General features: G+C 51.6%; 1 protein-coding gene across 1 annotated transcript; it reads left to right on the forward strand.

Moving 5' to 3' along the window:
• The first annotated feature begins 10,145 nt into the window (after positions 1–10,145).
• Positions 10,146–10,637, forward strand: LOC116846713. Its single transcript, XM_032820920.1, has one exon. It carries the CDS (start codon positions 10,146–10,148, stop codon positions 10,635–10,637), a length of 492 nt encoding a protein of 163 aa, XP_032676811.1.
• Positions 10,638–12,380: the final 1,743 nt, after the last annotated feature.

Below are 12,380 nucleotides of genomic sequence, written 5' to 3' on the forward strand. Positions count from 1 at the left end.
ACAATCAGCGCGTATTATAAGGACAAAAATATTTTCACTATATTAAACTTACCTTTCATAGATTATCCAACATACGAAATAATCCATGTACACCCGTTTCCTGTATGTACACAGTCACGACAATATTATTGTTTTAACTAAAGTCACATACACTAAAATCGCGGTTAGTCAGGAAACAAACACATACATAATATTACGCGAAAATGAATTAGCTGAATGCATAAAATACAGGAACCATTATATACCCACAATCCCTGCACTAGTACGCAGACACAGCTTATGCAAATAAGATATAAACAATACACGATTGTAATTACATTTATATACGGGAAAACAAATTTGTAACACAAATACAGTATAATAAAATATAACAAGTACAAACGATTATAACCACAATTGTAAACGGAAACAAAAGAAAAAATGTATGTAGAATAAGAATGCGAAAACCTCGCTAGACACTCCGTTTTCTTTTCCCAAGGGGGGAGGGATGTTATAATCGCGAATAGTACCAGCGTTTTCGAAACACTTCTCGAGGAAGTGTTTCGATTGCACCACAACAAGAAAGCGATGTGCAAGTGCTGCGATAAGCACCACCTTGCACATTCCGCATTTAAGAACTCAATTCCAAACGTATCGAACCATTACCAAATATGGTAATGTTCTTGTCGCCAGGCACCCCCTCCGACAAGTCTAAAACAATACTATAAAAAAGCGGAGAGACCACTCGCGTCAGGCTTAACATCTCGGTCTCTCGCCGCGACATCCGCGTCATACGTGACTTACGCGCGGTACGCATATTAACTCATAAGTACGGGAGTAGTAATTAAAACTCATACAAGTGTACAAATTAAATAAACCTTATTATATTTAACACTACAAGAAGTAGTCAAAACTTCTACTACATTTCATCCACCGCCACACACCCTGCCGCGCCCGCATCACCGATCTCGAACTCTTTTCGTGTCCTGGCAACACGGGCACGACACTACAAAGGTTAAGCATATTTAATCCTTCATAGGATTAACCGGGTATTATAGACGATTCACCGAAAATTTTTCTAAAATTGCACGACCTCTAACGATGTTAACAAGGAAAAACGTGATTTTTGAATGGGGACTTGAATAACAAATAGTATTTGATAAACTTAAAGAAAAATTAACTACTGCACCTGTATTAAAATATCCAAACTTTGAAGAAGAATTCATCGTTACCACGGACGCATCCGACTACGCAATCGGACCCATCCTATCACAAGGTCAGTTAGAAAAAGATATTCCAATAGTCTATGCGAGTATTATCAAAAGCAGAACGAATAACTATAATACAACAGAAAAAGAACTGTTGGCAATAATATGGGCCGTAAAATATTTTAGACTATACGTATATGGAATTAAATTTAAAATAGTAACTGATCATAAACCATTAGTATGGTTATTTAATGTAACGGATTCAGGATCACGATTAATACGATGGAGATTACCAAAATTAGAAGAATACGATTACGAAATCGTACACAAATCAGGAAAAACAAAGATAAATGCAAACATAAACGCATTTAGTAGAAATCCGCCAATATCTATATTAAATACAAACAAAGAAATTTCCAATGAAGAGGAATCATATGAAACAGAAGACGAACAAAGTGAGTGAAAATAATATCCGAGAATATACGGAAGAAGAAAAGAAGCAAATACTCTATGAATATCATAACGCACCTTTAGCAGGACATTAAGGAGTTCAGAGAACACTAAAAAGATTACGATTAAAACATAATTGGAAAGATATCACAGCAAACATAACTAAATATATAAATAAATGTGACCTATGCCAAAGAAATAAGACAACAACAAAAAAATAAATAAATCGCTGATGATAATTACGGATACACCAGGAAAACCATTTGAAAAATGTGCATTAGATATAATAGGTCCATTAACAATCATATAGGTCCAATAACTTCAAAGAAGTAACAAGTACTTATTAACCTTTCAGGATAATTTAACAAAATTTAGTAAAGCAACCAAGACCAAACCAAGAAGCATCGATCGCAAGAGAGTTTGTAGAAAAAATCGTATTAGAATATGGAATCCCAGATAAAATTCTGACGGATCAAGGAACAAATTTCCTAAGTAATATTTTTAAAACAGTTTGTAAATTATTAAAAACTGAAAAGATACAAACAAATCAGATACCATCCACAAAGCAATGGAGCACTCGAACGTTCATATCGAACGCTTGCGGAATATCTACGTCATTATATCAAAGAAGATCAGACTAACTGAGACGACTGGATACTATATGCTATCTTTACATATAATACATATAATACAATACCTCATTATAGCACGAATTACACTCCTTTCGAGTTGGTATATGGGTATCAAGCAAATATATCAACTGCACTAATTTAACCTCCAAAATTTACATACACAATAGATGATTACGCTCAAGAAATAAAACAAAGATTAAGAGCAACCAATAAAATAGCGAAAGAAAATTTGAAAGAAGAAAAAGAAAAAAGTAAAAAATATTACGATAAGAAAACAAAACAAACTATCAAGTAGGAGACCAAGTATTAGTATTCGACGAAACTGTGAGAAGAAGATGATCGAAAAAACTTGACTATTTATAGATAGGATCTTGTGATATAATAAAAACAGATTCAAATGAAAATTATACAATAAAAAGGGGACGAAGAACACTACGTGTTCACGCAAATTGATTAAAATTATATATAGAACAATAAAAAAGTACTCACCTAAAACTGAGGCATACTCTTGCCACGGCCATATATATTTTGGTCTCGAGGGATGAACCGAAAAATTCTAATTTGGGGTAAAAATTCCCGTTCACCCTCAGGAGCATCCCCATTTCCGTGGCCCGCCGGAGGACGACGTGACTCTTCGCCGTACAATACGATCGGCACTTCGGGGAATGACATATGCTCCCCAGTAACAGGAAAAAATCCTGAGCAAGCCGTACAATCCCACTGAATAAATAAATAAAAACGTAAAACACTACACATAAAAGCATATAAAAATTTACACAAACTTAAATAACACTACCGCAGAACAGACAGGACAGGAAACCCTAGCAGGCGACATAGTGCACTCCTGCGTTGAGTCGAAAAGAAACTGAAAGTATAGGTATGCTGCGCAAAGCAACGCATCCAATTTCTAAAAAACTGATACCTACGATTTAACTACAGAACGCTCATCCTGTTAAAGAGCAGCGGGAAGGACACCACTCCAACAACGGAGGATGATGGGGCACTGGAGGAGGTGTCGATGGAGTAACCAAAAACGGACTCCATGACCCTTTTCCAGGGGAACCTCGGCCGTGCTCGTTAGGCTCAAGATCTATTCCTGAGGCATAGCCTCACCGAGCGCGACGCAAGATTGGGGGTTGCCGCGGAGCCCTACTTCATCCCTGAAGATCACCCCTGTATAGTGGGTGACACTGTATAGGGGGTGCCCCGTGGCGATCTTTTGGCGGGCCACCGAGGCCTCATCCCCCTTCTCCGTATTAGAGAAGGTCCGTGGCTGTCGGGGGTCCGTGGACAAGGTCGGGTATTATGCCCCCTCCCCTCCCGTCCTAGCCCCAGGCCGACTTTGAGGCGTTCTTGAACCGGCTGGGCGATTGCCTGGAAAGATGTTATCCCAGACTGGTCTTGGTGGCGGGGGACTTCGATGTCAAGACTGGCTGGTGGGATTCCTTGACCAGCGGTTTGGACGCATGCGACCGGGATCTACAGGACTGGATCGCGTCTCATAGCCTCTGTGTTCTCAACAGTGGCCGGCGGAACACTTTCGTGGGACCGCGAGGGTCGTCGGTGATTGATATCACCCTCGCGTCGCCCCTCGCGGCCCACCGGATGTTGGACTGAAGGGTGGCGATCGAGGCGGAAATGCTGTCGGACCACAGGTGTGTACATTGTGGCCCGGCTGGTCGCCATTCCAGAGGAGCTGCTCCTCATACGCGGCCAGGGGGGCGCCCGACCGCGAAGATGGATCCTCGCTTGACTCGACCGGGAGAAGTTAGTGGCCACAGTTCGCCCGGCGATATGGCCCTCAACGGAACCTCTAGGAGTGTCCCGGGAGGCCATTGAGAGGGAGGACATGTCATGGAGGACGCCTCCGACGTCATGGAGGACGCCTGCGACGTCGCGATGCCCCGTACCTGCCCTCTCTCCTGCCGGTTTGCGTATTGGTGCACGGAGGAGATTGCCGCACTGCGGCGATCCTTCGTCTGCGCCAGAAAGGCGTGGGAGCGGATTCGGCGTGGAGACGATGTCGCGCACACGGCCGCCTGGAGGGCCTCCCGTGAAAAACGGGAGTTTTCCCCCCTGGGGGCGCCCGTATCGCGTTGTTTTGAAACGACTGCGACCGTCGGCGCCTCCACTGACGGAGTCCCTGGACTCTGAGTTTTTCGACAAAGTAGTGGGGGCCCGCTTTTCTCGGGGAACTAACAATATTCCCCCATACGAGGGCCCCCCACTCGATTGGAAAGGGGAGGAGTTCGGGGTCACAGAAGCAGAGATGAACAGAGCCGTCAAGATGTTCGGCGTCAAGGGTAAGGTGCCGGGCCCGGACGGCACCGTGTGGGCCTTGGTAATGCCGGACATCGGAGGCGGCCTACGAAGGTTGTTTTCCCGCTGTCTGGCGGCCGGGGTGTTTCCCAGCTCATAGAAGAGGGCCAAATTGGTTCTCCTGCGGAAAGAGGACAAAGCGGGGAGCAGTCCTTCCGCATTTAGGCCGATATGCCTGCTGGACGAGGTGGGGAAGTTGTTGGACAGGATCGTCCACAACCGCCTCGTCCGGCACTTGGCCCGGGGTAGTTTCAAACTCCACGAAGAGCAATACGGCTTCCAAGAAAGAAGATCCACGATGGACGCGATCCTTCGCGTCCGCTCTCCCTCAGAGGCCGTCGTGGCGTTGGTGATTTCGCTGAATATCGCCAACGCCTTCAACTCTCTTCCGTGGGACCAGGTGGAGGAGGGGCTGGCGTACTTTCGCGTCTCTCCCCCTCTCCCCATCTGGTCAACATCGTGAGGGACTACTTACGAGGCAGGAGGCTGGAGTTCTGCAGCAAGGCAGTACTCCAATGCGGAAGAGAGTTTTACTGCAGTGTTTCGCAGGGGTCCGTTTTTGGCCCCCTGCTATAGAACATCGCGTATGACCAGGTTCTCCGAACCACCCTGCCTCCCGGCTGCATTGTCATCTGCTACGTTGACGACACTTTAATGCTGGCTGGAGGAAGGAGCTAGAGAGACGCCCTGGCAAATGAGCAGCTCGCCGCGGACAAAGTGGCTCCATCGAGAGGATGGAGCCTCAAGGTGTCTCTCCTGAGGACCGAGGTCACGTTTGTGCTTGATGGATCCAAGAGGGAGCCACCGGAGGCCCTAGTCCGGATTGGCGACTCATACATGAGGATGAGTCCTGAGATTAAGTACTTGGGACTCACTCTGTATGACAAATGGGGATTCAGAAGAGACATCGAGGTCCTGACCCCTAAGTTGGACATAGTGGGCAACGTTCTAAGTGGCCTCATGCCCAACTTCGGCAGCCTTAAATGGAAAACGAGGCGGCTGTATGCTAACGTCGTCGGTGACCATCTATGAAGCCCCGGTGTGGGCGCGGGCTATGGGGGCGGACCAGAAGATTATATCTTTGGCCCGCCAAGCACAAAGATTTATCGCTTGTAGGTTGGCTCGCGCCTATCAGACGACGTCTCATATGGCCGCCATGGCCCTGGCAGGCATCCTCCGCCTACAGCTCCTTGCTTTGATGTACCTTGAGGTATATCGCGGTACGCGGGAGCTCCTAAGGGGGCAGCAAGTAGAACATGCGGCCAGGGCAGTCGTGATTTTGCGCAAGCTGGCCTGTTAGCGCCTCCTGTTAAGGTGACAAATCCACCTGAGGGGCGCGACGATCAGGATGTAGGGTCGCCGAGGCCATCCGACCCTGTCTACCGAAGTAGGTAAACAGGGCCCACAGGGAGTTGTTATTCCAGACAACGTAGATGCTCACCGGACATGGATGTTTCGATGAATATCTGCACCGAATCGGGAAGGAGCACACTGCTCGCTGCCACCACTGCGAGGCCGCGGTGGATTCGGTGCAGCACAACTTCGAGAGATGTCCTTTGTGGGAGCGACAGCGCCGCGTCCTTGTGACCGAGAGCGGACCTCAGCTTCCCGGCCCTCGTTAGGGCCATGTTGGGGAGTGCTGAAGGCTGATCTGCTGTTACTACAAAGTCGTATCGCGGAAGGAGGAGGACGAGCGCCACCGCCCAGGCGAAGCGCTACAGGACGGAGAGAGAGAGCCGGGTCGGAGAAGATGACGCAGGGCCCTCCCTCGCCCCGCACACCAGCGGGGCATAGAGGAATGTCGCGCCAGGGACAGGAGGGACCATCTATAAGTGGTCCCTTCTCCTGGAGTCCCCGTAGGTGCGCCGACCCTCCCGCAGCCCCGCCCCCTAGTCAAGCCGCCAGCAGCCGGAGATACACCAGCAGCCGGAGCCGTGACATCTGGGCGGATAAAACAAAGATGAGTTGAAAAAAGGGTTAACAGGGAGAGAGGAAGGACAAAGGAGGTGCTCCCACTAAGGGAGCGCAGGGAGATGCTTCCGGAATAGAGGCGGAGAACGTTTCCACTACAACTACGGCGAAGAGGGGGGCGGAAACACCGCCTCCATCAGCGGCGAGGTCCCGACCTGGGCCCAGAGAGGAAGGTTCTGCCTGCAACGACCTGTCGGTCACTGACCTGCAGCTATCAAGGGAAGACGACTAGCGAGAGCTATGCAATGCCGAATATATCATGAAAGAAGCCCTGGAGTATGTGTCGAAAGCGAAGGAAACACTTCGCGCACTCGAGAAGATCAGGGAGAAGTCCTGAAATCTGAGCGGCACAATCCGCTCAGACTTCAAGTTGCACCTTCACGAGGTGCGGGTGTGCATCGAGAGCCTCTCCAACTTGGCGACCGATGCCGCCAAAGTGGCGGGGAAGACGAGAGCTGCCCAGGTAAAGAAGGCCAGAAAGCCACCCTCCGCGCACAAGGCGCACTCATCACTGTGAGGGCAGACGTGGTCTCTCTCGAAGAGGTGATCGTCGCTATCAGGGAGGAAGTTAGCGAACTCCAGGAGAAGAATCGAAGTCTTAGGGCAGAGATCACCTCCTGGGGACAGAGAAGAAGGGGCTGCTCATTGCCGCGGGAGTATACCGTGTCCTGGGCCGCCCTTCCCGGGGTGGACCGCCATTGGCGGCGCTGCTTTCCGTAGGAAGAGGGCCGGCTGGGGTGGATCCCCGAATGTAGTGGTCGCCGTTTCCGTCGCCCCGGGCCACCGAGGTTGGGACGGAGGCGACGGGAAAAAGGAGAAGAAGGAAGAAGAAGGGGGCGCTGCCGAGGAAAAACCTCTGACAGCGGCCCTCGTGGGAACCAGGGCTAAACCCCTGGCCAAGAAGGTAGAAAGCGAGCGACGGGCACTTGATGCGGCGGCTAAGGTGGTCCCTCCTCTGGAGCCTGCTGCCGCCCCCTCTAGGGCAAAAAGGGTGCCGCAACCGCTGAACACGGTGGCTGTGGCCATTAGGATGTGCGAGGGGATCTCTTCTACGCGGAGGCCCTTTGTAAGTCCAGGGGAATAATTCCCCTAGACGAGATGGAGGACTCACCGGCCTTCGTGAGGAGATCCGCCGATGATGGCCTCTTCATCGGGATCGTCGGCCACCAAAAAGAGGAAAAGGCGGACGCTCTCGCCGAAAGGTTGAGGGCGGTCATGCCTGGAGTGGCGGTCTCGTAACCCGCGAGGGCTATTTTGGCGTGGCTTCCACTGGAGGTTGCAATATCAGTCTCCAAATCGAAAAGAGAAGCACTAGGCTGCCGCCTGCTCCAGTGCTGTAGGTGCTGGAAGCTCGGCCACACGTGGACGTCCTACTCCGGTCAGGTGGATTGGGGCGGAGACTTCTTCCGCTGTGGTCGGGCGGAACACATAGCGCGGGACTGCGATAGTGGTTTGTCTTGCGCGGTGTGCCTGGGGGCCGGTATAAATGCGGGCCACCGGATAGGTGGCCCGGCATACGTAGTCGCAAGAAGGAGCCGGGAGTTCGCCATAGGTCCCTTGACCATAGAAGGGGCCGCCTCCCGAATATCGGGTGCATCAGTTGCCGGGCTCGCTCGTGATCGATCCCGGGACAGGAGGTGAGGTAGCAGGTTGTAAACCCTCCGACGATCCTGGGAGTAAGCAGGGTATTCCCCAATTGATTCCCACGGTGGAACGGGCTCCGGAACATCCGGGCCCACGGTGTCTGCCTAACACTAAGCGGACGCCGTCGGCGGCGACCCAACTATCAGGGTTACCGGCGGGGGGGAGCGTGTTGCTATGAACCTGTGGCGAGAACTTCCCCGCCCTCAGGAATAAGTTTGCCCCGCGGCGACAGCGCCTCCCCCTCCTCTCATCGGCCGCCGAGGGAGTGCACGGGGTGCTACCCTCCTGCCAATGCGGCTGAAGAGGGAGGCGGCACGGTCTGCCTCCAACTGCGCCGCTGTAGTAAAGGAGTGTCGGCTGGAAGAGGATCATCTCCGCTGGTTCGGGAGGGTTCCTCGGACAATGCAATGGGGTGTTCCGGAAGTAATACGCAAGTAGTCTCCAGTATTCCTCCGGTAATGCATGAGGACAGACCCGCCAGGGATTTTAGTGGGTATGCGTCCGCGTAGGTCAGTCCCACTCACTCGTTGCCCCCACCCCGGGGGGAGGAGTATGCCTAAAGCATTTCCCCTGGCTAAAAAAAAAGGTACGGAGACTAAGGTGGGTCGTTTAAGAAATGAAAACGGCTTACTGAGGTGCAAAGTCGACCGCCTCTGTCAGGAGATGAGGGCTAGTCAGATGGAAGCCTCAGGCCCGATAGCGGGAAGTATGATAAACCCCTGAAACTCCTCGGGGGAGAAAAAACGGAAGAAAGTGATGGTAAAAGGAGGGAGGGAGTCCCGCACCTCCTCTTAGGAAAGCCCTGGGGGAGAAAGAATAAGAGGAAGCGGGCGACGGCGAGGGGGGTGGGGTAACACGCGACACCTCTCCTCCTCCTCAAGCGAGGAGTGAATGCAGGCGGAGAAGGTGCAGTAAGGAGGGGTTGGGGTGCGGGACAACATCGGCAGCCAGCTCATAGAGCCCACTCTAGATGATGAGGAGTTAAAAAGGCGGTGCGCGGATGAGGCGGTCCGGTACGTGGCGGAGGGCGCGATCCCATCCGTCCCTTATATCTTTCTGGCAGCGAGAGATAACGCGCACCGCCTCACCTATTGAGTGGACGTCTCCCCGAATAGAGAGGGCCCGGCTGCGTCTCCGGCTGTGGGCGTCAGGGAGCAGTTTTCTTCGTTGCCGACGAAGGGGCGCATAAAACCCACCGACCGGAAAAAGCCGGCGGTTGGTGGGGAAAAGGCGCCGTCTACGAAGCGGTAGAAATCTGCAGAAGTCACGGGCGGGAGACCGGACCCTCTTCCCGGAGACCGGTCTCCAGATGGTTCAGGGAGGATCTCGGGGAGCTAGAGACCTTAGAAGTGACCATATTTCCCCAGATCCTGAACACATGGGAGTGGCGCCTCCCAAGCGTCCGGGATAGTAGCCCCCCGGGATCAAGATACCAAACGGGGGGCTGGAAGGGTCGAGGGTGAAGAAACTGCGTACAGCGGAATTATCCTCTTGACCCAAATCTTTCTCTTCTTTGACCCCCGTCGGTGCGGATTAACCCGCCGGGGAGGGCCGAAAGAAGAGGAAGAAGAAGTAGAAGAAGAGCGTTCGGGATGACACCCGGGGGGGGAGAGGGGGGTCACCTGTTGCGCCTGCGGAAAGGGGCCCCGATTCCTCCCCTACCTCCGGGTCCGATTCGTGGTCCTGTGTGGTGGGATGGAGGGAAAATAAGGGGGAGGGGCACTCCACGCAGGCACCGCAACCCGTCCCCAAAGGCTACGTCAACAAAAGCCGGTGGCCGGGGAAGCGGGAAAGGGAAGGCGAAGGTACTGGGTCCCCTAGGTCAAGGGCGGGCAGCCGGTAAAGGTCCTGCCCAAGATCCCTCGCACTGCTGCTTTGACCATGAGCTGCCCTACAGGCAGCTACGCAGACGTCATGCGGCGGGCGAGGGACAATATTTGACATGGCGGAGATTGGGATCGGAGAAATCCGCACCAAAAAAACAGCCACCGGCGCTCTGGTGCTAGAGATCTCCTGTCCCGAGGAATACTCCAGGGCTGATGCCTTGGCAACGAAAATGTCAGCCCTCTTTGCCAAAAAACAGGACGTGCAGATTGCGCGCCCGGCGAAGAGGGCCGACATCGGGGTCCGCGAGCTCGACGATTCGATCGCCGTGGGGGACGTTGTTTCCGCGGTGGCCGCCACCGGAGGTTGCGGGCCCAGGGAGGTCAAGGCCGGGTCGATAAGATCTGGCAGCGACCGTATGGAGACGCTATGGCTACAGTGTCCCCATGCAGTCGCTAAGAAGGTCGTGGACGGAGGACGCATCCAAGTGGGATGGTCCTCCGTCCGCGTTGAGGCTATGACATGGTGCCTGCTCCAGTTCTGTAGGTGCCTGGAGTGGGGCCACATCAGAGCTTTGTGTAAGATCAAAGTCGACCGCAGTGGTCTTTGATACCCCTGCAGTTCGGCGGACCACGTGCAGGGCTGCCGCGTGCGACGCACCGGTGAACTGCCCGGTGTGTTGCGACGCCTGCAGTTTCTGTAGCCATAGAGTTGGCGGTCCATCATGTCCGAGAGCCAAAGGAGTAAGGTAAGCAAGGTGGATGGAGGCGCAAGTCCTCCACTGTATCTCCCCCAAAACTTCCCGCCCTCTCGGGTACGTAGAAGGGGAGAAATCCTCCCCCCGCGTTAAGCGGAGATGGAACTCAACTCGAGCCCATGGACCACATCGCGGAGCCTACTTCTAAGAGGCAGATGCTTCCGCGGGAGGCCATGGGCAAGGGGAGCGAAATGCCGCGGGTTGAGAGGAGTCCCAGTGAGGGCTCTTCTTCTGGCAAAAGTAAGGAAGGGCCTGCAAAGAAGCGTGGTGCCGGTTAGTAATGGCAATTTTACTCCTCCAGGCCAATCTAATCGCGCTCTTGGGACCCAGAACTTGTTCCTACAACGGCTTCGCGAGAGCGACGCGGGCTTGGGGATTGTCGCCGAGCCATACTCCGTCCCCGGAAGTCACCCGTCTATGGCGAGTAACATTGCGGGTCGATGTGGGTGCTCAGTGGCGATATTCTGGTGGGGAATTGATGTCTTTCCCCTCTTCTTCGTACTGGAGAGGGAAGTAGGTATGGTAGGCCGGTTCTAACAGGTCCTCGGAGGGGTATGCGGTGGGGGGTACTGCGGGCGAGGGGTATGATGTCACGGGGGGATTGCGCTACCGCGGGCGGGGGATATGACGTTACGAGGGGTATGACGTCACCGCGGGAGGGGAGGGGTTATCAGCGGTCGGTAATTGGGGGCATACCGATATTACCGACGGTCGGTAATTTTTCACCGATATTATTACATTTAATAACATAATTTTTACTAACATATAATTTTTACCAACATATTATTACACAATACCGATAATACTGACGATCGGTAATTTATTACCGACATTATATACCAACATTTAATTACTTAATTTTTTTACCAACATATATTTACATAATTTTTACCAGCATATTTACATAATACCAACGATCGGTAATTTATTACCGATATTATATACCAACATTTAATTACTTAATTTTTACCAACATATAGTGAAGTAAAAAGTTCTGAGCGTTTTCCGCTAGATGTCTTTAGTAAGCCATATCTCATGATGTATACATCGCATCGGGTCATACTATACGGCGATTTAAAGTTGACATTACGCTTCAAAAAAAGTTCTGTGACAGTTTTGTGTTTGGTCAAGCCAGTTGTGTGTTACAGCGTTCCAAAATGGAGGTAAAAAAAGAAAAAATTCGATACATTCTTCAGTACCACTACGACCAAAGTGAAAAGGCGGAGCAGGCGGCCAAAAAAATTTGTGCTGTTTATGGACCCAATACAGTATCGAATGCAACAGCAAAGCGGTGGTTCCAACGATTCCGTTCTGGTAATATGGACGTCGAAGATGAGGCACGCTCTGGTAGGCCAATCGTCGAAAATGTCGATAAAATCATGGAAATCGTCGAGTCGGACCGGCATGTGAGCACTTATTCCATTGCCCAGGAACTGAAGATTAGCCAGAAAACCGTTTGGAACCATTTGCATAAGGCTGGTCTCAAGAAGAAGCTCGATGTATGGGTGCCACACGAATTGACGCAAAAGAACCTTTTGGACCGAATTGATGCCTGCGATTCTTTGCTGAAACGTAACGAAATCGACCCATTTTTGA

This window comes from Odontomachus brunneus, unplaced genomic scaffold (assembly GCF_010583005.1).
Source record: "Odontomachus brunneus isolate Ranch 3 - 2012 unplaced genomic scaffold, Obru_v1 Obru_scaffold_067, whole genome shotgun sequence".
Classification (NCBI taxonomy): domain Eukaryota; kingdom Metazoa; phylum Arthropoda; class Insecta; order Hymenoptera; family Formicidae; genus Odontomachus; species Odontomachus brunneus.